Source organism: Empidonax traillii, unplaced genomic scaffold (assembly GCF_003031625.1).
Source record: "Empidonax traillii isolate 1590-97213 ecotype Southwest subspecies unplaced genomic scaffold, ASM303162v1 scaffold19:size3308961, whole genome shotgun sequence".
NCBI lineage: Eukaryota > Metazoa > Chordata > Aves > Passeriformes > Tyrannidae > Empidonax > Empidonax traillii.
The window spans coordinates 2,963,941-2,989,495 of record NW_020955212.1 but is presented as its reverse complement, the minus strand read 5'-3'; the positions used below and the strand labels follow the sequence as shown (position 1 = coordinate 2,989,495).

The 25,555-nt window shown below is 40.0% G+C and overlaps 1 protein-coding gene across 7 annotated transcripts in view; it reads left to right on the top strand.

The window, feature by feature from the left end:
- Positions 1 to 25,555, top strand: part of RBMS3 (RNA binding motif single stranded interacting protein 3) — a 597,177-nt gene that overhangs the window by 155,197 nt on the left and 416,425 nt on the right. For 4 of the 7 annotated variants that reach the window (XM_027897804.1, XM_027897793.1, XM_027897828.1 and 1 more), the window contains exon 1: positions 43 to 538. The exons of the other annotated variants lie outside the window; for them this stretch is intronic. In XM_027897804.1, the coding sequence (XP_027753605.1) occupies positions 464 to 538 (75 nt within the window). In that variant the 5' untranslated portion in view covers positions 43 to 463. Of the gene's footprint in view, positions 1 to 42; positions 539 to 25,555 lie in introns of those variants that run through there. 7 annotated transcript variants of the gene reach the window in all.

The window sequence follows — 25,555 nt, the reverse complement described above, 5'->3', positions numbered from 1 at the left end:
GGGGTGGGTGGAGAAGCGAAAGGAGAGGGGAGGGCTCGAGAGCGGGGCGAGCCGAGGAGAGGACGAGGAGAGCGAGCGGCTCTGCGGAGGTTTGGAGTTGCACTGTCTTCCCGGCTCCTCTCACAGGACGTTTCCCTCCCGAGCCGGGCAGTGGGCACCGCCGGAGGCACGCTGCTGCCAGCGTGGGAGGCGGACTGCTCCGCCGCGGGCACCCGGGCACGGAGCTTCCACCTACCCGCACACACACCCGCACGCACCCCTTTCACACACACACACACATTTATGTTCGTGCGGGCGCGTTTTTGGCTGTGCTGGAAGTAGCGCGCGGTAGACGGCGAGGGAGTCTCGGCAGCCTCCTCCGTCGCCCGCGCTGTCAGGAATAGCGGCGTGAGAGGAAGAAAGGCCCTGGGGCACTACACCCTGCCAACGAGTTCCCCGCACCAGCCAGAAGGACTCCAGCTACATGGGCAAACGCCTGGACCAGCAGCCAATGTACCCCCAGTACACCTACTACTACCCCCACTATCTCCAAACCAAGGTAGGGACCGGCGGGGCCGGGCTCTTGGCGGGGGATGGAGAGCGGAGCCGCGCAAATTGCGGGCTCGCCTCTGCTCTTTGGCGATTTTTCCGTCCCTTCCTCGGGTTCAGTGCACAGAGAGACGAGCTAGTAGGCAGAAAGCGGGCGTGAGAGAGGCAGGAAGGTTACCGTCTGCCTTCCCCTTTATTTCTTTTTATTTTATTTTTTTTTCCCCCAGAGGCTGCTGGCGTCGGCTAATTCCTTTTATTGTTTGGGGAGAACAGTGCGGTTAACGCTATCGTAACAGCGGGCAGGTAGCATGTTTATTATGGCATGGGATAACGATTGCTCTGGACAGCATCAGACATGAAACACTTTTGGTGGCTTTTCCAGTGATCTCTACAGTTTATTCGCAGCTTAAAAGCATTTTGCTGTTAGAAAAGCTGTCTGTGACAACTCAAACTTTTAATCAGCTGAAGAGGGGATGCTGTGGAGCTCGGAGGAGAGCTCAGACCTAACCGACTGTAAATCTGATGGAGTTTGTTTCAGTGCATTGCACTGCTTTTAATATTTCATTAAATATTGAGGGTGATACGGTTGTACTCTCTTGCATTTAAAAGGTCTAGAAATAGAGGGTAACTACTTTTGGAGAGCGTATCCATCACAGGCACTTCCGTTTTCTTCTTTTTTTTTTTTTAAATAATTTTTAAAATGCCAGCAGACTGGAAAGCAGGCCTGCCTGTCTAAAGAGGCTGGGTCAAGTCTCTGCTACCTGGCGATGAGTTAGTTAATTAAAGCTTTATTTTTATAATGCCATTGTATAAGAGTCAGCTCTCTGGAAAGATTTCCTGTGTGACCAAGGGACAGTAACAAAAGAAAACCCTAAACCGAAAGTTTGCAAACCTTGTTAGGACACTGTGTTTGGAGAGGGAAAAGAAAAAAAGGAAAAAAAAACCCACTTCACAAGGTAAAGTGTGGCCTCACAGCCACACATTACCAGTTTCTGTAAATAAACAAACATCCTTTAGGAGGGAAAAACGAAGGCAGGAGTACACAAACGTGGGTATGGCACTGCATACACATATATAAGTCGCACCTCTGTGGCAAATTTAACACATGGGACATTTGATATGTGTGTCTGTGTGTGGTGAAGTGCCACAAGGGAGGCTGACTTGTCCAGACTTTTGGTTTAAAGCACGTTTATCTGGCTGCAGTTTCGAAAGGATAAGTTATATTTCCTTGTTTATAAAAATTACTTTTCCGGTAATGTTTATAGCCCAACTACTGTATTATATAAATTAACTAATTGTAAAAATTGTGATTCAGGCCGGTTGGAGTTGTGATGACACCAGAACCACTCGGTATGATTACAGCCTTGTAATTCATGGCAGGGATACCTCTCATTCTTTGCTTTGCTCTTTCTTCCATTGCAATGTGCAGAATTTTTTTTGGTATGCAACTCAGCCTTTTGTAATTTTGTGTTTTGGAGTGATTTTTATAATTTCCCCCTTCTTCCTTTCAAGGTCAGTCCAAATAGCTTTTTACCTTTGTGACCATTTAGTGTGTAATGTTGCTGTTGCAGCAGCAGCCCGTCACTAGCTTGACTGCAATATTGCCTATAGCTTTAACCGTTTGGGGGATTGGGGGACGCAGGCTGCTGCTATTCCTCAAAACCTGGCAAGCCAAGGACATGAAACAATTGATGGTGTTTTTTTGAAAGAACAATAGCCTCGAGTATTGGAGGAGAAATGTTGGACATTCCATGCCTTTTACTCACGTAGCTTACATTTTGCCAGTCGTCCTTTTGGTTTTTTTTCCTTTTTTATCTCATTTTTAAAAACTTTTTAAAATAAGCTTTTTAGAAAATTACTCTTATATTTGAGCTTAAAATAGCAACAATAACTTTTCTGCACTATGACTGTTTTTAACCCAATGCTTAAAAAAATAAATTAAATGCATTTTTATTGCCAGTATATAAAATTATCAGCCCCGTGGAAAGTCATGTGCATCTGTCCTTGCACACTTTCACTATTACAATAAGGACAGGTAACATTTCAAATGGTGATACATTTTATATGCCGTTATTTTTTCTTATTTTCCTTGGTCCACAGTTAAGTGCATACATAAAACCAAAATAATAAACACGTATACATGTGCATATATATACAGGCACAAGTATTTCTCTTCTATAGCACGTAAGACTTTAAAGTAGTGCAGACAGGCAGCATCTGGATTTTGTTACCCTAAAGCTAGCCGTCAGCTTCTGGGACATTTTAAAGCAGTTAGGTCCATTGTATGTCTAAAGCTAATAGTTGGGTAATCACATAATGTTGTGGAGGAGAGCTGTATCTTTTATCATGCCTATTGGAGCAACACATATTAATAAACCTTTGTATGATTCCAACCAGCCTGAGAGCGTCAGCTTTTTATTTTCCAAAAACTGTTCCTTGTATCAAGCATGATAGGACTCAGCTCTGCAGAAAGAATGTCTTTTTATGCTCATAGTCATGCATGCTGCGGGAGAGGGGAGGTTTGCATTCATTTGTAATTAAGAAAGAAATTCTAGGCTTTCTTATGGTATTTCTGTACAGCTTGTGAAATTCAGAGTGACAGCATGTTCAACAGGCAAAGTTTGGAAATTCATGTTCCCCAGCTCGTTTGGGTGAAGTGTAGCTTTTTCTTTGCTTGTTTGGTGAAGTTGTCTCGGTTCTTCGATGAGAAGTACCGCGTTACTGTACATCATGTCCTTCTCGCAGGGGAGCACAGAGCTGCGCAAGATTTCAGTCTGTGTTTCTGTCTTCTAACGTGGCTAGCATGTTGTCGTGCAGAAATGGTGTAAATGAATAGCTATATGGGTAATGGGATTATAAATAGTAAAAATATGGATTCCATATGTTTGTCTGATTGCTTTAACTTTTTAGTGTTTTGTGGCCTTTTGTGGAACATGAAGCACGCACTCATTCAATTTACTTGTGTTCCTTCATTATCAAATGCCACCACTGAAGCTAAAACTTTAATTTCAGGTTTAGGAAAACCTGTTGTCATCCAAGAAAGAAAAGGGGGGTGGGGGAAGGTATCAATTCTTAAGAGACAATTGCAAGGAATTTAATATGTCTCTTAAGTGCAAGCACTGAGTGTGAGGAAAGACATAGTCTTATTTTTCTCATTTGGACGTAATACTGTCTGGCAACTTCAGTTTGAAAGTATAGTGTTGAAACTTCTTTAGGCAGATCCTAAGAGTAGGGTCCAGTTGTCCTAGGAGTTTATTTCAGAAAAAGTGTTTTTGGTTATTGTTGTAGGTGAAGTATAGTCTTCTATTTTTGTTGCATAGAATATTGTGTGAAGGTGGTTCAGCTCATGTATATCTGATGAGAATCTATAGTATTTTTTTATTTGATTTTGAGACTTTAGGTGAATTTCCTTAGTTGCATCCTTGCTGATGGTGTAACTACTCAAACAACTGGTTTACAGGGGTATGTTGCAAATTGTGACATACAAAATGATAATGATGCCAAATCTTATATTGTGGTCTGAATTTCTCTTTTGTTGCTTGCTTGCTGATGCAAATTCTTTCCTCTTTGCCATTTTGCACAGAAGAAAACAAAAAATAAGCAATGTGAAATACCATGTAATGATGTGAAAAAAGGGAGGGAAAATATTAACCTCACTGAATAGAGCTGAAGCAGCCTCCTTAAATTAGTAGATGATGTGTTTTATCGTTGTCCTCTGCAGCTTATGATTAGGACTCTTTTTAAGGTCATACTGAAAAGAAACCTGAATCACTTGGGTAGAAAGGAGGAGGCGCCACAGTTACCTGTTGACAGGAATTGTTCATTTTACGATCACTGTACCTGCACTTGGGGTAAAAATATGCCAGTTAAGCAGCTATTTCCGTGCGGTTTGCTTTCATGCATTCTCCAGATACTTCCTACTTATTAGTCATGGTTTGGGTCTGGTAGTTTAACTCTCATGGTGTTGACTCTGTAATGCAGTCAGGTGGCTGAAACACCCCAAATGAAAGGCAGTGTTTACTGTACTCACAGTACCTCTTCATCTCTGTGTGTCTGATGCACGTGTGAACACATGCAAAAGGAAGAAGTGTTATTTCCCAACACCTACTTGAATAAAACTCTGTCTCTGAGGATGTGAAAGGTGTGCAGACTGGCCCGTAGGGCAGAGCAGCTTAATGACCATGTTCCTGAAACGACAGATACATACCCAGCTGAGGACAAAACAATTGGGAAATTCTAACAGGTGTACTTAGAAAAGTTTAAGCTTGATGTAGTAATTTTATGTGTGCACATTTGGGTGTGTGTTATGTTTCCTTTTTGCCATTTTTAGGGCATCCTTTTGCACAAAGGAATTGAGGACCTCTTTCAGCTGTGTGCCATGAGCATACCTCCCTGCTTGCTCCATCAACCTCATTTAGAAAGCACACATTTAGAATCAGCGCAAAGCTCTTGCCTCTCTTCACCTCGTACCTACCAAACCCATGCTCTTTTGTCACTCACGTTTCTGTTTAGTGACTTTACGGCATTCCCCGCTCTTGGCCATCTGGCCGTACAGAAGGCCTTGAAGAAAGCGTTCCAGATACGGAGATGCCTGACAGGGCTTCTCTGGCTAGTAGTGTTCAGATTGTGCTTGGTGCCTGGTGTGAAGCAGGGGTCAGGTGTAAGGAGTAATTCATCAACCACACACTGATTTCAGGCTGCATTTCCAACCATCTGCAGCTTGGATCGCTGCCAGAGCTCAAAAGTCTAGCTGGAGCCCATGTGATCGTGCCAAAGTAAAGGCAAACACTTGCAAATAGAGAAATGCATTTCTAGGAATGAAGTTTGTTCGCACTTAGGCCCTGTTTGATTCAGTCTGTCACAGCGTGTTTTAAATGCCTACAAGATAGAAATATGAATTCATTTAAATGCCATTTAAAAATATTTAAGCCTGGCTATAATTTAGATAATAATAATGTCGAAATCTAGTGTTTGCCAGTTGGTTTAAACACTGGGGAAGATAAAAGTTATGTTCCTCTGAAAAATGCAGAAATATATGAAATGATTTGCTTTCCCTTTACATGCTTGGATAAAAATACTTTTGTTGTTGTAAGAGACGTTGATATGTATTAAAATGGCACTGATTTTCTTGGTTGATCTTCCTTTCATGTGTTGCCTCAATGCAAGCGTGTTTAAATTAAAAACAAACAACGTAAAAACCCCCAAACCAACACCCACACATTCCCAAAAAACCCAAACAAAACAAACCCCAACAACCAAACAAAAAAACCCAGACCAAACCTGTGGAAAAGGAAAATTCAAATTTTGATTCCCTCAAATATTTATTTATTATGATAGTCTATGGATACTTATTTTGCAAGCAAATATTTTATTTCCGTAACAAAAGATGGAAGTTGCAAGCGTTTGCCAGATTAGGCTACAAGGACCTTGCTGTGGCATGTACTCTTTGTTAATAGTTATAATTTAGAATGCCTTATACAAGATACCCTTTCAAAATAAAGTACAGTGCTCCAAAAAAGGACTGGTTTGGTTTTTAATGCATGAGGGCCTTTCAAAACACACAAGATGGTATATTCACATTTTAATTCAAGTGTCTTGGTAAAAATCATCAGACTGTCGGTTCTTAGATTTCCATGAATTATAAAACAGATAAGAAAATATGCATTCCAAGCAGAATGTCTGAGTTCATTTCAGGTCTTGCTATGAGTAGCCTGGATAGTGTTCCCTTTGCATGTAATTGCGAGCAGGATTTTCTAATTTTTTCCTTTGTTTGTTTGTTTTGTTTTGTTGGGGGGAAGTGGGTTTGTCACTATCTGTACTCCAGGCAGGGACTTTGAATTCACTTGCAAACAACCCCATTCTGGGTTGTCCAGGAGAAGAGATTTTTTTAAAAAAACAAGTGGTCTGGTTTTATTAATTATTTTTTTTTCCTTGAAGAAAAGTCTTTTAATGCTAGAAATTTTATGTAGAGGAAAACAGTTAATGTGTCTCCAGAACTTGCTTCCAGTGCTGCGTTAAAATTGTGTTTTGTAACAGTCTCATCAGCTACAGCTGTATGCGATTAAATAGTGTAATATCAAAAGCATGTGTGAATAAGAGCTTTTATGATATAGTTGTTCCATACCAGAGACTGCAGATGGGCAGAGAAGGGAGACAGAGAACAGTGATTTACTCAGATATTGTCAGAACCTATACTGCCAGTGTTTCTGTACTGATGTTTTGCAATTGCTTTCCCACTCATATGGGCAAGATTGAGTGACAGAAGGAAGTTTAGAAGTAAACACTTTTACACAGAGAGCTACTTTAAGTGTACGAGGTATGAGCCTGAGAATGGTGGCTACTGATGCAGAACGATGTACCAACATTTTAAGTAGTAGATTAACAATAATATAGTAAGTTATAGAGAGAAGCATCTATTCTGCTTTATTTGAAAAACCAATGAAAAAGATTCACTGATTCAGCAAGACAGAATCAGGCCCACAAAGCACATACTGTTCACCTTGGCAAAACCAGGACAGATGAAAAATATGCAGGTTTATAAAAAAAAAATATATATATATATATATACTATCACAAGAGACATAAGAACAGTCTATCAAAATAATTCTACATTGTGCAAATGGATGAGGACATATCTCATTTGATACTTAACAGGATTTTGTATTTTCTGTGGCTATAATTTCTATTTAACATTATTTATCCTGATTTATAATTTTAGAGAATGAGCAGCCTAAACCAGATGCTCTGTCTTTCTGTCTCACTCTCTGCCACAATTGAGATATGATTTATACAGAGTGGAAGTCTAATTGCCATACGAGATGTCTCATATGGAGCCCAGTGCCTATAATCAAGATTAACAATTTCTGTAAGAGACTAAGTGCGGTTAATCCACAAAAACTATTGTAGAGCTGGTTTTGCTTTTATTTATTAAATTCTTAAGGTAAGAATACTGTGTAGTCTCTTTAAAATTTGAAACAAGTCAGTTTTCTATGTAAGTTTTTTTCTGAGGATACAGTGTTTCCAAATGGAAAAGTGAAGTAAAGGCCGCTTGTCCTATCTGTAGCTGCAGATAGGAAGCTCCTGTTGAATTCCTCAGTCATACTGTCTTTTATATTTTGTTGGTTTACAGCGAAGACTAATCTCTTCTCCTAGAAATTTTTATTAGCTGAAAGACTTCAGATCTGACATTGTCAAATATGGGAAAAAGATTATTTTCCCTGCTCTTTGGATTGAAAGACTTTTTTTTTTCTTTCTTTCCTTTTTCCTTTTTTCTTTGTTTCTTTCTTTCTTGTCTTGTTTTTGCGCTTGCTTGTATGCAACTGTGGTGGAAATAAATTCTCTCTTATTTGTTGTAAAGTCAACTTCAGTGTCAAATATGGTTGTTTATTAAAAAGTAAGTATTTAGATTTTTGAAGTGCTTCATTTGTGGTATATTTATGCAGATGAAATTGTTTGGACAGATTTTCTATGAGGGTTTCTCTGTTAACTGTATTGACTTAATTCAAATGCAAATGAATTAAATAAACCACCTGACTTATATAGATCATAGTAGAAGCCAGAAGACGCATAAGATTGCATGTTTACAATGTAAAGCACTCTGATATTTTGTTCCTCATTGGTGTCTTCATGACACATGTTTTATGGTTTGTACCATGTGGCTGGTGATGACTTATGGGCCGTCATGTTGTGGAAGTGATGTCACTCCTGTGTGATTCAAAATTTATTCAAGAAGAGAAGTTCTTGAACAGATTTGTATTCCCCCCTCCCCAAGTATAAATCAAGCAGCAGTTTGTTTTTATTCTGTGAGTTTACATTAATTGACTAAATCCTGAAACTGCACTTAAATACTCTGATGCAGAATGTGGCAGAGGAGAATGAGAGAATCTTACTGGTGGACCAACATAATGTTGTTTTATTTAACTGATTGCTCATTTGGCTTCTGTCCCACTCCCTTCCCCACCCACTTTCACAGCCCTTCCTCTGCCCAGCTATATTTAGAGACCAGCCAGGCTGAGCAATTCAAAGTTCAGTATCGACGCTGCACAGGAGCCTGACCTTTCTGCCTCATGCCAGTGGGAGATGGCAGGACTAGATCAACCAACAAGTCCTGTGTGTCTTGCCTGTGAGAAACTCTCTGGTCATTTGGGGCAACGTGTGATGGAATCTAGTTGCCTTCCTGGTTGAGAAGGTGGCAATGCTTGTCCCAGTGTTATGGGAGGGTGAGAGGCAGACTGAAGATGTGGTTGGTAGTGCAGAGGGACGTTTTGGATGCACAGACCCAGAGCTGGCAAAACCTTGAGGTGGTGCATCGGTGAGATAAAGGGACTTTAGGGAACTTCAGATGGAGGCGTCTCACCAGAGGAGGAGATAAGGGAGCCTGGTGTACCACTACATCACAAAAGGTTTTTAAAGCTAGGTATCCATAGTTACAGCAGCAGAGTGAAAATCTAGATTTCAGGGACTCATCTGGTGTAATGTCCTCCTTCCCTTTCAAGAAGAAAGTATTTGGCAGTTCTTAAAGCTGAAATGATGTGCCTGTGTGAATTCCCCGGCGCTCAGAGAGCTGCCTGTTTAAAGTTTGCTCTATTTTTCCCTCTTGTTCTAATTTTTCCGGCTGTGGAAAAAAAAAAGACACTGCAATTCTTACCCATATAAGGGACTTGTTAGTTTCTTTATGTGGTTGGGAATTGTTTCTCCTTTTGGTCTTCAAAGGCTGTTGCGGCTGAATATACTTTAAAGGGAAGGAACTACTTGCTTAGACAAAGGCTGCAATCCTTATTTCTTCACTTTCTCACTTCTCTCTGACCTTTTATTGGGGGACATGCATATAAACAAATTCTGCTTTTTGGTGTTGTGCAAGCTGATGGATGCTCTTACAGAGAGAGAAGCATAATGGGAAACGCAGTCTTCATTTTCTGTTCTCTCATTTTATAGTGATGAATTTAGTTTGGTGCCAGTTAGTAAGTACATGACCTTTTCCCTACATCTTTTGATTCATGACAGGGAGTGTCAAAGCTGTGTTAGTGATCTCTCATTTCAGCTTTTAACAAACTATGAAATATTAAAAATGAATTAGGTCACTTGGAGCTCGGCTAATATGTCTGTGATGCAGGGTGGTGATTTCATATTAATGAAGCATAACACACAGCTTAAAATATAAAATTCAGATTTTGTGAACACAAACACCAGGAACATATCACTTGTAAGTCAGGATATTTTTATCTTGAGAATAATATCTTTTAAAGACAAAGCAAACAGGATTTTTTGCAAAGATGGTGTTATCAGCTGCATTCGTTTAGTGTTCCTTCCAGAAAATCGTATCAGCCTCTCAGCCTAATGAAGTTTTTCAGCGCATTTAACTCTAAGATCAGAACTGCCGACAAGATTTCTTTCAGTATCAGCTGAGATATGTCTACACAGCTGTCAATGTTCTGCTTAGCTGATATACACAAACTGATAATCTACCATATGCAACGGAATGGTATAATATATTATACTCGTTTTGTGTGCAAATGACACTTCTGAAATTGTTCAGTGGAAGGGAGACTGGTGATGAAAAGTACTGTGAAAGGTACAATGAATAAGGTAAAGAATAGCACCGATAGCTCTTAGACAAGCCTCTGCCTGGTTTTGCATTCATGAAAACTACCTTTAATACAGCTCTATACCTGAAAGACATCAGAAAAAATTTAGAGGCACTGTAGTCCTTCAGATGTTTGACAAAGCGTGCAGCAGGACTTGCTAAGCTGAATGCTTTACCTAGGCTGTATTAAGACGACGTTTACTGTGTCAATGTCGAGCTTGCACTAAGTACTGTTAAACAATCCTTCCTGAAAACAAGCATAAAGCAGACATTGCTGTGGCCTTCAGCACAGCAGCTGGGAGCTTTCTGCCTGGGAGAGCATCACACTCGCACTCATTGGATGTCGTGTTTGTGCTCTTTGTATCTCTTTGGAGCTTTTGCATCCTAAAGAAACACCAGAGTTGATCCAAATATTTCCATGCCCTTTTCAATGTTTCTTTTACAATGGGTGTCAGTTGGTGGTGCAAGATAATAATAAATCTGGGATAATAATAAATCTGGCTGATACACAGTGACTCCAGAATGGCAGTAGTAGTCATGCTGATCCCATGTGTCTGTCGTTGGCTCACAGATACAGGTGTGCAGTGCACTGAGTTGTCTTGAATTTTGAGGTTATGGATATAATTCCTGGCTCTAGAAACATCTGTGAGAAAGCTGTAGACTACTGGCCCGCCAGGACATACTTGTTATCTACGTGATTTAGAAGCCTTTCTGACCACTCAGCTTCTGCTTTATATCTCTGCCATTTTACAAAATCACTGTAATTGTATGCAGTTGTCCGTGTGCAACATGCAATTTCCTGTAGTTTGAAAAGCTTTCAGCATAAGATTGTCTAAACTTAATAGCATAAACATTAATTTACTGTGTTAGATGGGTTATTGGGTGTTTTTAGCATGCATAAGTCTGGCAGTAATTGTGCTGGACAGAAGAAATAAGTTTTGTTTCCTTCACTGTCTGCCTTGCTTTGACTTAAATGGATCCCTGGTGATGGTAATACTTAGCATGTAGCAGTCATTTCAATTTTCAGTGGCCTGTATAAACATTAACTAATCTTCAGAGCCCATTCTAAGAGGTGCCTTAAACACCTTATTTGCTCATGTAATGGCTGCATGCATATATGGTCTCAGCTTTTGGGAGCCTATACCAGATTAGCAAGTGTTTGGAGGTAAATTTGTGTAGCATCCACACCTTCTTTTTTTGAGCAGAAACTGGAGGCTGGGAATATTGTTGCTGTTTTATGAGCAAATGTAGTGCATGAGGGGTATAAGAATGGAGGCAAAGCTGGAAAAATAAAGGCAAAACATTTGCAGAAGGTGGCATGTTGTTCTCTGTTTATCCAGAAGTTTTGAGTGACCAAAACTTCTGCAGATGGAGGTCTCCAAAACTTTTGACACTGGACCCAACATGACTCCAAGATGGGGTATCCAGGATTACAGAGCACTTTGCAAAATGGCTTATTGGAAGCCAGACCCTGAACCTGCCTAGCTGATTTAATGTTACAGCTTCCTCTTGAGCTCTTATGTGGGGGAGGAGGAGAAAGGGAGTAGGGGGAGAGGATGCAATTTCTGGAGAAGAGGAATTCCCTGTGTTGTTTCAGTGTTGGGGATGGTGGTTGTCTACAGTCTTGCTAAGGTGCCCAGGTGAATAGCATGTTTGTGGTGTTTGACCAGTGCTATGAGAGGCAGATCAGGGCCCAGTTTGCAGTGTCGTGTTGATTTGAACAATACTTGGCCCAAATTTTGCCAGAAGACACAAAAAAATTAGCAGACACCTGGATAAGGATTCAAAAGACTAGTTCAGTCTTCAGGTAACAAAAGGAAAAGCACTTTCTAACACTGCCTATGCACAGCCCTCAGCCTCACTGTCCCTTGCCAGCCTTGTTAGGTGCTGATGGGAAGGGTATTAAAATCAACTGTCATAATTCCACCATCATGTAAGAACTGGTCTATGTTCAAGTCCTTTAGTTTAAGTTTTCCAATCTATAGCAACCTGATAATCAGCAAGGCAATACTGAAAAAGTTATTTATATGTGGGTGCTAGCTAAATCAGTAGTTGATAGATAAGGGTTTGTCACAGCCAGCTGGCTTTGGTTTTTTCATGCATGATGTTGTGTGTGCCTTACCAGGACTTATTTTAGATTTTCTGTTGTCATTACTCTTCTTATTACTCTCACCTTGGCTTGTAACACTGTCATATGTGCTTCCCTCTCTGTTGTGTTGGAAATAGTTGCATTTTTAAAAATCACAGCTTGTTTGGCTCAAAGGTACTTTGTAGATGGGCGAGAAATGGATGATATTTCTGATGCTGATAACTTGCATCCCAAGGGTTTTGTTTTAAGTATGTGAAAATGCTACAAACAAGAGTTGATTATTGGTGTTTTTGAAGCTGAACAAAGAACTGTGCCAATGGCCACAAAGATGTAGATTTTGATTTTATGGTGTGTGTTGAGGAATGAACTATGACTGCCATGCTCCAACAACAGCCAATGAAGTAGGCGTTTGTGCTTCATCTCTCTTGGTGTTTTAGCAAGGGAGTAAATTATTACTTGTTTATTATTTCTTAACCTTCTGTGGGTGACTTCTTTTCTGTGCTAGTCAATTATTCTGGGGTAGAGACGTGTGGATTTTATTTCCTTCCTCCTCTTTCCCCTATTCTCATTTTCTCCCAGGTTAGATTGTCAGGTAAGTTCATGCCTTCTTTTTAACCAACCCGAGGGGCAAAGAGATGATTCAAAGCTTAGGTGACAAGGACAGACTTTGAGAAACCTGAGGCATGAGGTGTGGGCACTGTTATCATGAAATGAATGGAAGGAAAGCCCTAAGTCTTATTTTTATTCTGCAATTTGTCCATCTTTTTTGATTTAACAGATCTCCCTTTTTTTTTCCCCTCCTCACCCTTTTAAGAGCTCTACTAGTTCTCATTTTTCTTTCACCTAATGCTTACATGTATGTCATGATGCTTGTTCTGTCATTTCACCATGACAATTTTTTTTTTAAATTTAGATATTGCGATTGTATTTCCTAAGCCAATCATACTCTTCCCCTCTTTATTTTTTTTATGGTATTTTGCTGTTTGCAGACTGCCTCTGACTGTGCAGTTCAGTTGTGCTGAGCTTCGTACAAAACCAGGGTAAGAGATAAACTCTTACAGGCAGGGACTGTGAGCAATGTAAATAAGGCAGGCTCACAAAGGTGGGTAGGAACGGCAGGAGGGAGAAGTGAAGTTCCTGGTGGGAGGTTGCATTGCAAAGTAGTGCCAGGATCCGGATGGTAGATGGTAACTAGTGTTTATTATTTACCCATATACCATGTGCTACTCCATCACCTTGGGAATGAGTCACTCTGCCTTCCCAGTTCATTCACTGTTAAATTTTTTCCTTTGCTTTCCTAATATTTAGGGTTGCAGTTGTGCACAATCATTTCACAACTACCTTTGTGTTTCCCTGAGCTTTACTTTTCCCACCTTTGCTGTTTGATGGCCAGTTTCCCATGCATTGCTGTTTGGAAGATTTTGGGTGTTGCCATGTGAAGGAAGCCATGGTGTGGCTCTCTGGAGGTGTCTGTGTTGGTCAGCTGGCACTTAACAAATGAAGTCTTAGCTGATGTTGCTGGCTGACTTCATGGAGAACGTAATGGAACTGGACAAAAGAGCAAAGCAGCTGAGGTCAGTGTGAGACAAGAAGTCTATTCCCAGCAGATGAGAGCTCTGGAAATATCATGGTGTGCAATGGCTGGGGGCTCGCGCTCAGTGAGGATTAGAGTTGGTATTTTTTTCATGCTCACTTCCTGTTTCACTAGGGCTGTAATGTTGCAGGAGAGCTGTGTTTCCCACAACTATTCAGTGCTTTTGAAAAGTAAATACTCTGGGGGGAAAGGAATGGATGTGTCTAGCTCTTCAGCAAGCTGGCTGCTGATAAATGCTGGGCTGAAATTTCAAAGGGACAGTGCTCTATACAGTAGCTTGGGGCCTCAGAGTCAGAAGTGCTGGTCACCTGCAGCTCCTATTAACTTCAACTAGAACCATATGTACTTTTCACATTTGAAGACCAGAAGCTCCTTAGGGCTTAAATGTTACCTTTTTTTTAAAAAAATAGCAGTTACGAGTTGACAGGGAAATCTTCTCTCACTTTTACTATATTTTTCTTAAGGGAAGAAAAGAGGGTTGGGAGACCAAGGGAAGAAGTTTGGGTTTTCATTTGGTTTTTGTTTGTTTGTTTGGGGTTTTTGTTTGTTTGTTTCTTACAGGAGTGACAGAATGTATTTCCAAAAGCAAATACCTTTCTAAGCAGATAAGTCTTCACTTTGTTAGCAGCATACTGTTAATGATTTAAATAACTTTATTGTTTACTTACCTTCAGCAATTTAGATTGGATAATGAAGAGGGATGTGATTTGTTCCCTTATTTCATTTTAATTTTCAAAAATCTTGTAGCATTTTAGATGAGTGGACTGTCAGGAAATGATTATTTGTTTAGACAGAAAAAATGTGACAGAAGCTTCTCTAGCAGGTAGGTGGAGTTTGTTTTTATGAAACATGCATTTTGGTCTGTTACCAGCTCTTATAGTTATATTAGGTGGTAGGAATTTATTATTCCTAAAGGTAGTTTAGTTCAAAAGGATCTAAATTTTCAATATATGTGTTTGTATATGTACCAGTCTCCCTCTAGATTGCAGGCAAAAGCTTGAATGTCTAACCCTAAAGGCTCAAAAGTCCCCCACACACATACACACACAAAAAAGTAGGATGCAGTCTTCTAAAAAGCTAGGGAGCCTCACCAGGGCTCCCTAGGTTTAGGTATAGGTTGCAGGCCTGAGTACTTCTTGAGTTTATAGACTGTAGTTTTGGGGTTAACACTCAGCTAATGGTCATTGACTTTTTTTAATTAGAGATGTATTTTGAAATTTTAGGTTTGGGTTTCACATTACTGCCGAGTGCTGCTGTGTCTGTTGCTTACTCAGCGTTAACAGGAGGAATATCTAGAGCAGACAACTAGATAAAAAAAACCCCAACCCTGTGTCTGATTTGTTTAATTGTATTAATTTTCTTCCTGTTGTGGTTGGTAGAAGTGATTTGTTGGGACAGATAGAGTGCTTGTGATGGGATACTGGTAACCTGTGAAGTGTTCTCCCTTTGGGCCCCATCCTGTGGTCCAGGTGTGCTCACAGATGAACATCACCTTGTAAGCAACTCTGCTGAAACTACAGCTTTGCATATGTGATGAGGAATTACTAAGTGGGAAGAGGAATGTCACAATTTGGCCTTTAAGATGGAAATGCAATTTTTTGTGAGTGTATTACAAACAATAGAGAGTTAAAAGATGAAAGACTGCTACAACATGGAAAAATAATATTGTTTCAATTTAAGCCTCGGTTTAGTAAGCTTTCTTGGAAAGAAACTTGTTCCTGAGGGCATTTTATCTATTTTTCTCTCTCTCTTAGGGTTTTATATTGCTGTCCATCACTGCAGTATCTGAATGCTTTCTATATAGAGATTGATGGCAACTTTGAAGTCCCCAGTGAACTTTGTCCCCAGCCATCTTTGACACATCTTTCTTTAGGGGGTGAGAAAATAGGTTGGGTGGGATTTTAGAAAAAAACTATTAGACTTATTTAATTTTACATTTTAATAGTATTTTTAAAATGTTGTGGGTATTGGTTTTTTCCACTCATTTTTCTTCTCCTTTTTATGATTTGACTGAGGTTATGGGGTACAAGAAGTGCCAGTGTTAAATTCACAATACATTACTGACTTGTAAAAATGTGTTTTCCTGAATGTCACATCAAGCAGATAAGAGACAAGTTATCAAATATATAATGTTACAGATGTTTTCTTTTTTTTTTTTCTCAATGTTATCTGAGTTGTTTGAAAAATGTTCAAATAATATTTGCGTTTTTATAGGTGATGTGTACCAGATCTGTATCAGTTCATGTTAATTGTTAGATACAATCTTTTATCTTTTAAAAAATTCCAGTAAGAGAAAATATTTAAATTAGTAGATAGGAAAAAGTTCTTAAAATTAGCAAGATTACAGTGAGAGGATTTACTAATTGGTTTAGATATTCACTTCTGAACCATTTCAGTATTAGTCCTATGCAGCTAATCTATCTATCCAGCTACATAGTCTGTTTAAACACAGTACTTGACTCTTCCCAATAATTTCAAAGAGAAATAAAAATAGCATCGTTTTCCCTCTTTCTTTTCAGTCTGTCAGAAAAATACCTTGATTAGTTTATACTTAGTTTATGTGCGTGGGTGTCTTCCTCGAATATGAACAGTAGGAAATTTTTGAAGAAATTCAAGTTGTAGCAATAAGTCCTTGGTTAATTCAGAAGATGACTGTCATTTCTTAATTCTTGTTTTTCTTTTTTTTTTTTTTCTCTTCATCTCATATGACTGTGAGCTCCAAATATTAGAGCATGCTAGACCTGACCTGCTGTCAACATTTGAGTGCTTCCAATAGTGTCCTAGTGAAGACAGAAAGAAGTCTCTAGTAACTTTTGACTGAGAAATAACTGGTAGTCATTTCATATTTAGAGAGAATTGAAGGTAAACCAATCATCATTAAGACGTGGATTTGAACTGGGCTGTGCATTTAGTAGGCAATTTGTGGAGAAGGAGAAATTCTGGTGGAGTTCAGGAGAAATGGGTAGAGCAGGGAGGATCATCTCGCAGTGTGACTTTTCATTTCCTGGATTTACTGATAGGTTAGAAGGGCTACAGTATTAGAAGAGAACTCATCCATAACATGCTCCCTTCCTCAGAGGTGAAATCGAGTTGATTTGCAGTACTTCTACGTTGATGTTTCTCAGGGGCTTGTGTTATAAGGAGACACAAGGAATTCCTGCCTCATGGAGAGAGATGTATCTGAGGAAGCTGCTGAAACCCTCACCCTCAGTTTAAGAGGGTTCTGTTACCTACCTGAGTAGATGTGTTGGTAATTATACAGTGAAGGGGGAAAAAATAAAGGCAAATATGTCTGTGTTTGGTTCTTTAACTTTTGTTCTTTAAGGAGGGCCTGTTGTCTCTCTACCACAATAACTTAGTTTTCACCATACGAAGGTGAAGGAGTGCGGTCAACTTGGGAGTGACAACTCCACCTGAAATGTCTAAATTATTTTTTCTATTACCCTTTTTTTCTCTGCAGCTGTTATTTTGACTTCACGTGTTCTTCAAAGCTGAACATATATTATCACACATATATGTCACAGTTTTTACCGGGGGGGGGGGTGTCCAAGAAGTCAGCCTTTACGTTCTTGTTTCAAAAACTGTATAGCCCTGTCTTATTTTTTACTGTTGAATGCCCATTAGGTTTGGTGAGAGCTACTGAGAGCATAATATTTTTGGAAATCAGGCCATTGAGGTATACTTTGGTTATAAATATCTGTGAGCTAATTAGGTTTTGAAATGATAGAGTCACAAACGAAACACATCTTTCCTCTCTTTCACTACTAACGAGACCGGGTTAACTTGGATGAGTTCCTCATTGGCATGGATGGTGTACCCATGTCTCAGTACATTCTTTGAGCAAGTTTCTTTTTTGAGGACTGTGAGTCAGCAGGGTTTTGAAGTGGATGAGTCATAGGCAAACTAGCTGAATGATGGTTACCAAGTGGGTGGGGGAAGCAAGGATTTTATTCTGGGAAGGTGTAAATGTAGAGGGAGACCAAGTCTGGAGGTGAAGGAGGCCACAGGATGAAAGGCATTAACTGATAGAAAGCGCTGAACTGGTGTTTGATGCTGGCTGCTCTTTGTGGTTCGCTGCAGCGATGTGCTTCCTCCTGGCTCTGTTTGATGCTCCTGTGCGAAGTCTGTCTCCCTCTTGGGGAGCAGATGTTCCAAATGAACAGCAGATAATCCTGACAGATAATAAAGAAACATTAACTTTGCTGAGAGCCAGCTAGTTTCTATCCAAGAGTCAGATTTCGGGCCATAAGAGAAATTGGACTAGCCTATGCTCCAGCCCTTTCAACCGTACATAACATTAACATCTCTCTGACTGGGACAGGCAGCATCAACCATGCCTATGCAGAGCAGATTAGCATGCCAGCCTCTGAAATCAGAAACAACGGAGGCATATTGTACTTCCTGATCAATCTTCTTGTAGGGCTTAGAAACAAAAACGCAAACCACATGAAATCATCCTGTTCCAGATAATCCCATTTACTGCTTGGTAGAACACCAGGATGATGCTCCAGAGCAATCACATGTTCCTGCAACTCCTCAAGTTGTAACGGAATTTGCATTGAGATGTCCCTTGAGGTGTGAAGACTTTGTTACACAGTATTTTGTAGTTCAACAGGAAACCAGAAAATATGACCATATATCATAGCCACTGGAGTTACCACTGACCACACATCTAGCAGTACATTAGCAGAGGGTGATAACATCTGAATTTTCTTGTGTGATGGAGTGTTTGCTTAAAGTGGAACAGCAGAGAATAGCTGTCTGTCAGAGACCTTTAGAAGGAACTGAAGAGCAGTGGCTTAATAGTCAAGCTTCTTGCAACCCCAGCTCTCTTTACCTTCCTCCCAGTATGATCAGGTAGCCTAGCAGAGAGAGTAAACACTTCAACTGATAGTATTTTGGAGTGCTCAGGTACTGAAGGGTGTAGTTATGGTCACCAGGTTCCAACTGTCCTGTCTCTTCTTCCAAATGAAAAAGTTTTTGTCAGGATAGCATATATAAGCACTTTTCAGTGCAAGCTCAGCTCATTCTGAAACTGATTACAAAGTTTAGGTTCTCTTGATTCTGGATCTACAGAATGTGGAACACTGAACTGAAGGGTGAGAAGCAATCAAGTGTATAGTCTATAAGAAATACATAAAGAGGTTTATCTAGCTTAGTAGAACAAAGAAAGAGCCAACGGTTGAAAGCTGAAGCTGGTAAAATTCAAGAGATAACACGGTGTGTGTTCTGAAAGGCAGTGGTAATTTACCACTAGAACATATTGCTGAGGGATGCAGCAGATTCCCTTATCACTTGAAATCTTTAGATCAACATTGGGTCTTTCTCATTCATCCTTGCTGTGGTCAGTCGGGGGGTTTCTGAGTGATATTTGATGGCTTCTGTTATACAGAAGGTCAGACTAGGTCATCATAATGTTCTTGCTGGTCCTAAAGTGAGAGTCTGTGAGCTGTGGCTGCTTGTATTTTTTGAGTAACAAATTCAAGTGCTAGTGGTGATGGAGGATATGCAGAGCCAAATCTCAAATTGAATCCAAGCAATGGGGAGAGTAGATGTGCCTGCCAGAGACACCTGGCTTCCACAGCTTCTGTGTTATATCAACTTTGATTTTCCTTTTCCTTCAAATCATGCTCGTTTACTTATACCCTGCCTCTCACTTGGCCCATTGCATTTCAGGGATTCTTGATGACATAAATCACAGGCTGAAACACTAAAAGGAGAGAGGATTCAGGACAGATTAACAAAGTGAACACTATGTAGGAAAGCATGACTTTAAGTGCCCCTGACTTTTGGTCCTTATAGCGTTTCTGACTCTTTGGTGTATAAATTACATCAATTTAGATTCCCCCATTCATCAATAGATTGGGTAGAACAAGTTCTAAGGGAATCTGAGTGAACATAAGTGGGTATAAATTACATTACCTTACAGATTGCCTCTGAATTTGGCCCAGATTCTTTCCTTTATTTTCATTATGTCAACTTTGTGCATTGGCATTATAGTCTTTTCAGCAACTGGCCTGACAGCTAATGAGTTCTTTCTACCAACAGTAAATCAACCAAGACAGACAATGCTGCTCCATGTAAATACTCCTATGTTCAGAGTATTCAGAATCCCATTAAATTTAGAATAGTATGCTAGTAGAAATGCATGTGAAGAAGTACTGTAAAAAGTGCTAATTATTCATAAGCCACCTGGTTTCCTCTTTGCTCCCCAGCGAACCATGTTCTTAGGTTTGGGGAAAATTAGAAGAGGGCTAGACAACATGATAATACTGAAATATAAATTACTGTGTTGAAAACAATTAAGTCCAAATGGTTTTGGGAAGTTTTGTTTGATTTATGGTTGTTTGTGCTCCTCAAAATTCCTGCAACAAACAAGGTTAAAAGAAAAAGTCAAGAAATGAACTAGTACATTTCTACTCTTGGAGAGCTGAAACAAAAGAAACTTTAACTGTAGTTCATTAGGAAACAGAATAGATTTTTCCTTTTATTGTTGAATAGAAGAAAAATTGTATTTGTATGTTAATTAAGTTACAGTAGAATTTGCTTTAGGAATAAGCAATATGCTATGCAACTTACTTCATCTCTCGATTCGGCATCTATTGCTAAAAGGCTACACTCTATCCCAGATTGCAGTGTTGATAAATATTTCTGTGCCACTTCATTATGTTTTAGAGGATTTTTTTTCTCTGATGTCAGCACTTAAGCATTTAAGAAGCTGTGGGGTAGGTAGAACAAGGAATTCCTGACGGGTTTCTTCTTCTGCCTTTTACCCTGCTCTATGAACTGAAGCAAAACTCACTATTTTGTGTCTTCTGATCTGAGGTCGGCAAGAAAGCCTGTGGAATCTTATGAAAGATGTTCAGAGATATAGCTGATTTTTTTTTTTAATATTCTCAGGTGGTGGGATCTATATAAATGCAAACTACCCATATTATTTCCTATCACATAAGATTTTCTATCATGCCTCTCCTCCAGAATCCCTGTGTTCTCTTGAATGATGAAATTGCAAATGTTCCATGAATGTCAGTGCAATTTATTATCATCTTTCATTCAGGGCATTACAAAATGATTTGCAGATGCAGGTGTTGCTAATGATTTTCAGCTACCATCCTTAAAGATTGGAGAACATAATTGTCCCTGTTTCTATAACAAGGGTGAAACTTCCTAACTAAAATGAAAAGGCCAGTTTTGAAGGTGAGTCGGTGTTGCTACTACATCTTTGAGGGGATGTTTTATAATTTCTTTCTCTAATTTTCTTGTTATTTTTCTTAGTAAAATCCACTTGCTGCACATGGGGTAGAATTTTTTTTATGTGCAGATGGATGCTTTGGATGAAAAGGAGGGGGTAAAAAAAAAAAAGTGCTGTTTGACAGGCCTGAAAATGTACGTTGTAGTTTTTAACTGTAGATATCTTATCTCTTTTATCATCATCTAAAGACTCTTAAACCTCTGTTTAGTCCTAAAATGTACTTCAGCAGCTTCACTTGGAGTATTTTACAGATTGTCTCTGATTTCAGCTCCAAAAAGTCCCTTGTTAATAGGAGGCATTATATATGACTATTATTATGGAAGGGGCTGTGTCATGGAACATTTCTGGTCGTATCTCATACAATCCTTTGTTAAGTTTCCTGGTGAGGACATCACCTGAGGAATCAAAGCTGTAAATGGAGGCATACTAAAGGCACCAAATGTTTGAGAATATGCAAATCTGTAGACTTGATTTCTTGTTGGTGTAACACTGGATCCAAGATCCTGGTGACAGGAATGACTATATCAGTAGAAAAAGGATGAGATTCCTTCTCTCTGCAGGACTGAGCAGGCGTAGTTGGTCCCGGTTGCAGAGAGATGCAAGGATTCAGCCTTCTTTCCCTGCAGCCTCGAATGGAGAAAGTACTGTAGAGCACTAGCTGCAAATAAAAGCTTTTTTTCCATAGGGAGGAACCCTTGGGGGAAGGTTGGTGCAGTCATGTCAGCTCTCTCTTGAGGCAAATCCTCTTAGGCATTACTGTATAAAGGGATGAAATTTGAAGCCACATGCCAGTGGGAATAAGTCAAGCGGGATGGCTAACATGGCCGATGTCAAATGTATTTTAGCACAGATGCGGCTATGATATTTTTGTTGTTATTGTCTTTTAAAGTGAAGCTGTACATACTTTGCTTGTGGCAGCTCTCTGAAGGTTCAGTGGCTCACTTTTTATTTGGTTTTGATTAAAATCGATGTTTCTGCCAGTCTTAGTGATCTCATGAGTGAGATATCTGAGTTTGATTCCTGGATTTGATTTTTTACTGTGTTGTGTGGTGTGGGGAATCCTTGCCTCCCTCTAGATGGAAGGCGGAGCTTCAGATCTCTGTGCAGCAACCCTGGTAGGGGTAGGATGGCTTTGATAGACTCCACAGGAGGTGCCTTTTACCACTAATTAGCTGCAGATACACACCATGTAGGCGTTCCCAGCAACCTAAGCTTCCCAAACACAGAACAGGCATAGTCAGTGCAACTCTCCCATCCCTCCCTGATAATCCTATTTAATGTTAATAGGGGAAAAATGAAGTCTTGTGGAGAATAGATTACTCTGTGTCCTAAGTTTAAGTAGACTTAAACTTAGGACTCTTGTGTTTCTCCAGGGGCTGAGATAAAGGAGTGCTGGGTAGTCCTTTTTTTTGACCCAGCAGAGATGAAAATGGCAGGTTGTATAGTTCTTGTGAAATTAGGTTGGGCTCTGAACAGCACATTGTTACTCAAGTGTGTTCTGTTTTAAAAAAGCTGAGGCAGGCTTAATGGCTTAGATAAACTATCCAAAGGCTGGCAAAGTAATTAGTAAATGTGCACTGTCAGACCAACTAATTTGTTTAATCTTGAACAGGCAATGTTTATAGATATTTAAATCATCTTAAGAAGTGACTGTCCAGAGTCGTGGCAGGATCATGATCTATGCGGTGCTGCAGACAAGCAGACCTGTTCCCTCCCTTTGCTGCAACACCACTGAACTCTGTAGAAGGCAAGCACAGCCCTACCACGCTGCTGTTTCATGGTTATTTAATTCAGTCCTAGTGTTAGGAGGTAATTCTGTCCTTGCTGGAAGCCGCTACTTCCCTGCTGCAGGCATTTGCTTTTGTGTGGCTACCAGGTGAATCAGGCAGATCTGGCTGAAAGCTAGGACATTCTGGTTTCTCTCTCTTTTTTTTTTTTCCTTTTTTTTTTTCTTTCTTTCTTTTTTTCTTTGCCCTTGGGCTCTCTGAGCCAGCTCAGCACATGGCCAAGCAAACACTAGTGCTGGCACCTGAGAGGGAGTAGGAATACCCAGCCAAGGGAGGAGGCGAGGGCAGAGACAGCTTGCACTTTGGGCAACTTAAATTGGTAACAAAACTACAACCTGAGTTTAGATGCCTGTTTGTGTGAATTCAATAGTTTACTGACTTCTGGCAGGAGTTTTGTTTGGGTTCTCTGGGCTCCAGGCACAAAAATGTCAGAAGCTTCACTATAGTGACTGAGTCTTTCAGCTTCCTGTGCGGTTCTTTGCCAAATTAAATAGAGCCAGAAATCTCAGCACCAGCAGCTGTAGGGAGTTAATCCCACCCAGATCCAGATTAGCCATGGCACATTCTTGTAACCATAGGCACGACAGTTTAGTGTAGACAGCTGTTCTGATAAACCGATCTGGGAATCCTGCCCTCATAGGAATGTTTGATGTGTACTGGTCACAGAAGTTGTTTCAAAGTGATGGTGAGACAAACTGGTGGCCTGGGTAGCAGTTGCATGTTTTTGTCAGTGTTGTGATGGCAATACCATATGGTTACAAAGATGATGTGAATGGTTTTACTTTGGAAGTGTAATGAATTTACCCCTCTACCTGACTTACATAGGTACAATGCCAGTACTCATCTCCTGTGTTGTGAAGGCGATGCTTATTTGCTTATCCGCTGAAGATTTGATACAGAGAGACAACAAGTGTAGAGGTGGACAGCCTGCTTCCTACCCCCAGCAATATTGTTTTTTCAAAGAGGATTTTCTTCCCTGCCAATTCTGCTCTTTTGGCCTGTGATGGCATTGTTCTTGATGGTACTGGCTGAATATTTGGTGGAATGGGAGGATGGGGATACTTGAAAATTAGGACATGATGAGATGATTGTAGACAAGGACAACTTTTGGCTGGGTGCATGGGGGTAAAACTCCAAGACCCTTTGGAGCCATAAAGATGGGTCAGCTTGGGAAGTTGCATGGCTTGTGTTTGAATCTTAGAGTTGGGGATGTGAGCACCATTTAAGAAAAAAAAAGCATGTTTTGCCCCACAGTGTGGGGATGTTAAAAGTTCACAGGGGTTCCAAATGAGAATGGGTCATTTCATTACATAGAAATCTTTCGAGGAGTTGTCTCCAGAAGACTGCCCATGAAGTGCCAAATGGTCAAGTTGTTAAAGGCCGGGAGTGTGGTTGAGGATAGTTATCTGCATGTTTGCTCTGATCCTGTGCTCTCCTTTTGCTATCTATTTCTGGTTATTGTTGAAGACAGGATTTGGGGTTAGATGGGCTAATTATCTGAACCAACATAGCCATATTTGTGACTTTAAGAAGAATATAAGTAGCAGAGTCCAGTAAGTAGAGTACTGTAACCACAGGCACAACAGCTTAGTGTAGAGAGCTGTTCTGAAAAACCAGCCTGGGAGTCCTGCCCACGTAAGGGTGTTTGTGTACTGATCACAGAGACTCAGAAAGTTATGGTGAGTAGCTTTGATAGTTACCTTGATGGAGTTGATAGTTTGGAAGGGAATTGTCTTCTCAGCTCTGCCGTTAGTGTTCAATTCAGGACAAGTTATTTCATCTGTTTGACTCAACTCTCCCATTCTCCTGACACCCACCCTTTATCTGTGTTACCATTTCAGTTGTCATCTCTGTCAGGTGAAGACTTCCTTAGGTCGTGTTTGCACAGTCACAAGTGAGGTGGTGCATTTCAAGGACTTGGCTCTGCATGCCAGGAAGTTCTGCCTCTCTGCTGAAATTTGGTAACTGACTGTGAATGCGCGGATTTCATCGTGGGTATAAAATTAAAGTAGGTTAAATTAAACTATCCTGAAACATTGCCATAAAAATGGTTTAACTGACTTTGAAATTCTGATAGGTAAGGAGCACCCATGTATCAGATAAGATGGAGTAGTTTCCCAAGGTGCACTAACTCACTGGCTTCCCACTGTGCCAGTGGGTCCCCCGTGTTCTGCTCAATGCTTTGCTCAAAGGATCTCTCAGCCCATTCTTTTTTTATTGTTACTCGCTACTCTAGTAATAATAATGATAAATCTGAACATCTGAGCAGAATCATTTTGCTGTTCAACCTCTGCTGCTCCTTTGGTTAAGGAAAGATTTAATGTTTTAATTTGAGACATGTTTTGTTAAAGAATAGAGGGCTTTGATTCGCATGTTTATAAAGGGGTGCACTTCCTGAGTAAAATGGAAAACATTCTTTGGTGGTAAAGGATGTTGAAAGTACAGGCACTCCTTGTAGCTGATGGATTTGTTCTGGGCTCATATTTATCAGTATATGTTAACAGAAAAGAAAAATGTTGAGGTATTGTTCCACAAACAAGGTAAATTATATTTTTTTGCCACATATTTGTGGAGATTAGTGCAAGACCTGAAGCTCCATCTGAGTAATTTCTTGATTTTTAGGACACCTTAGTGGCAGGATTTCTTTGGTTTTTGGAGGAGGTTTTTTTTAATTTTTTTTTTTAGTTAGTTTGTTTCCTTTGTATTTTTGTCAAGTGACTGT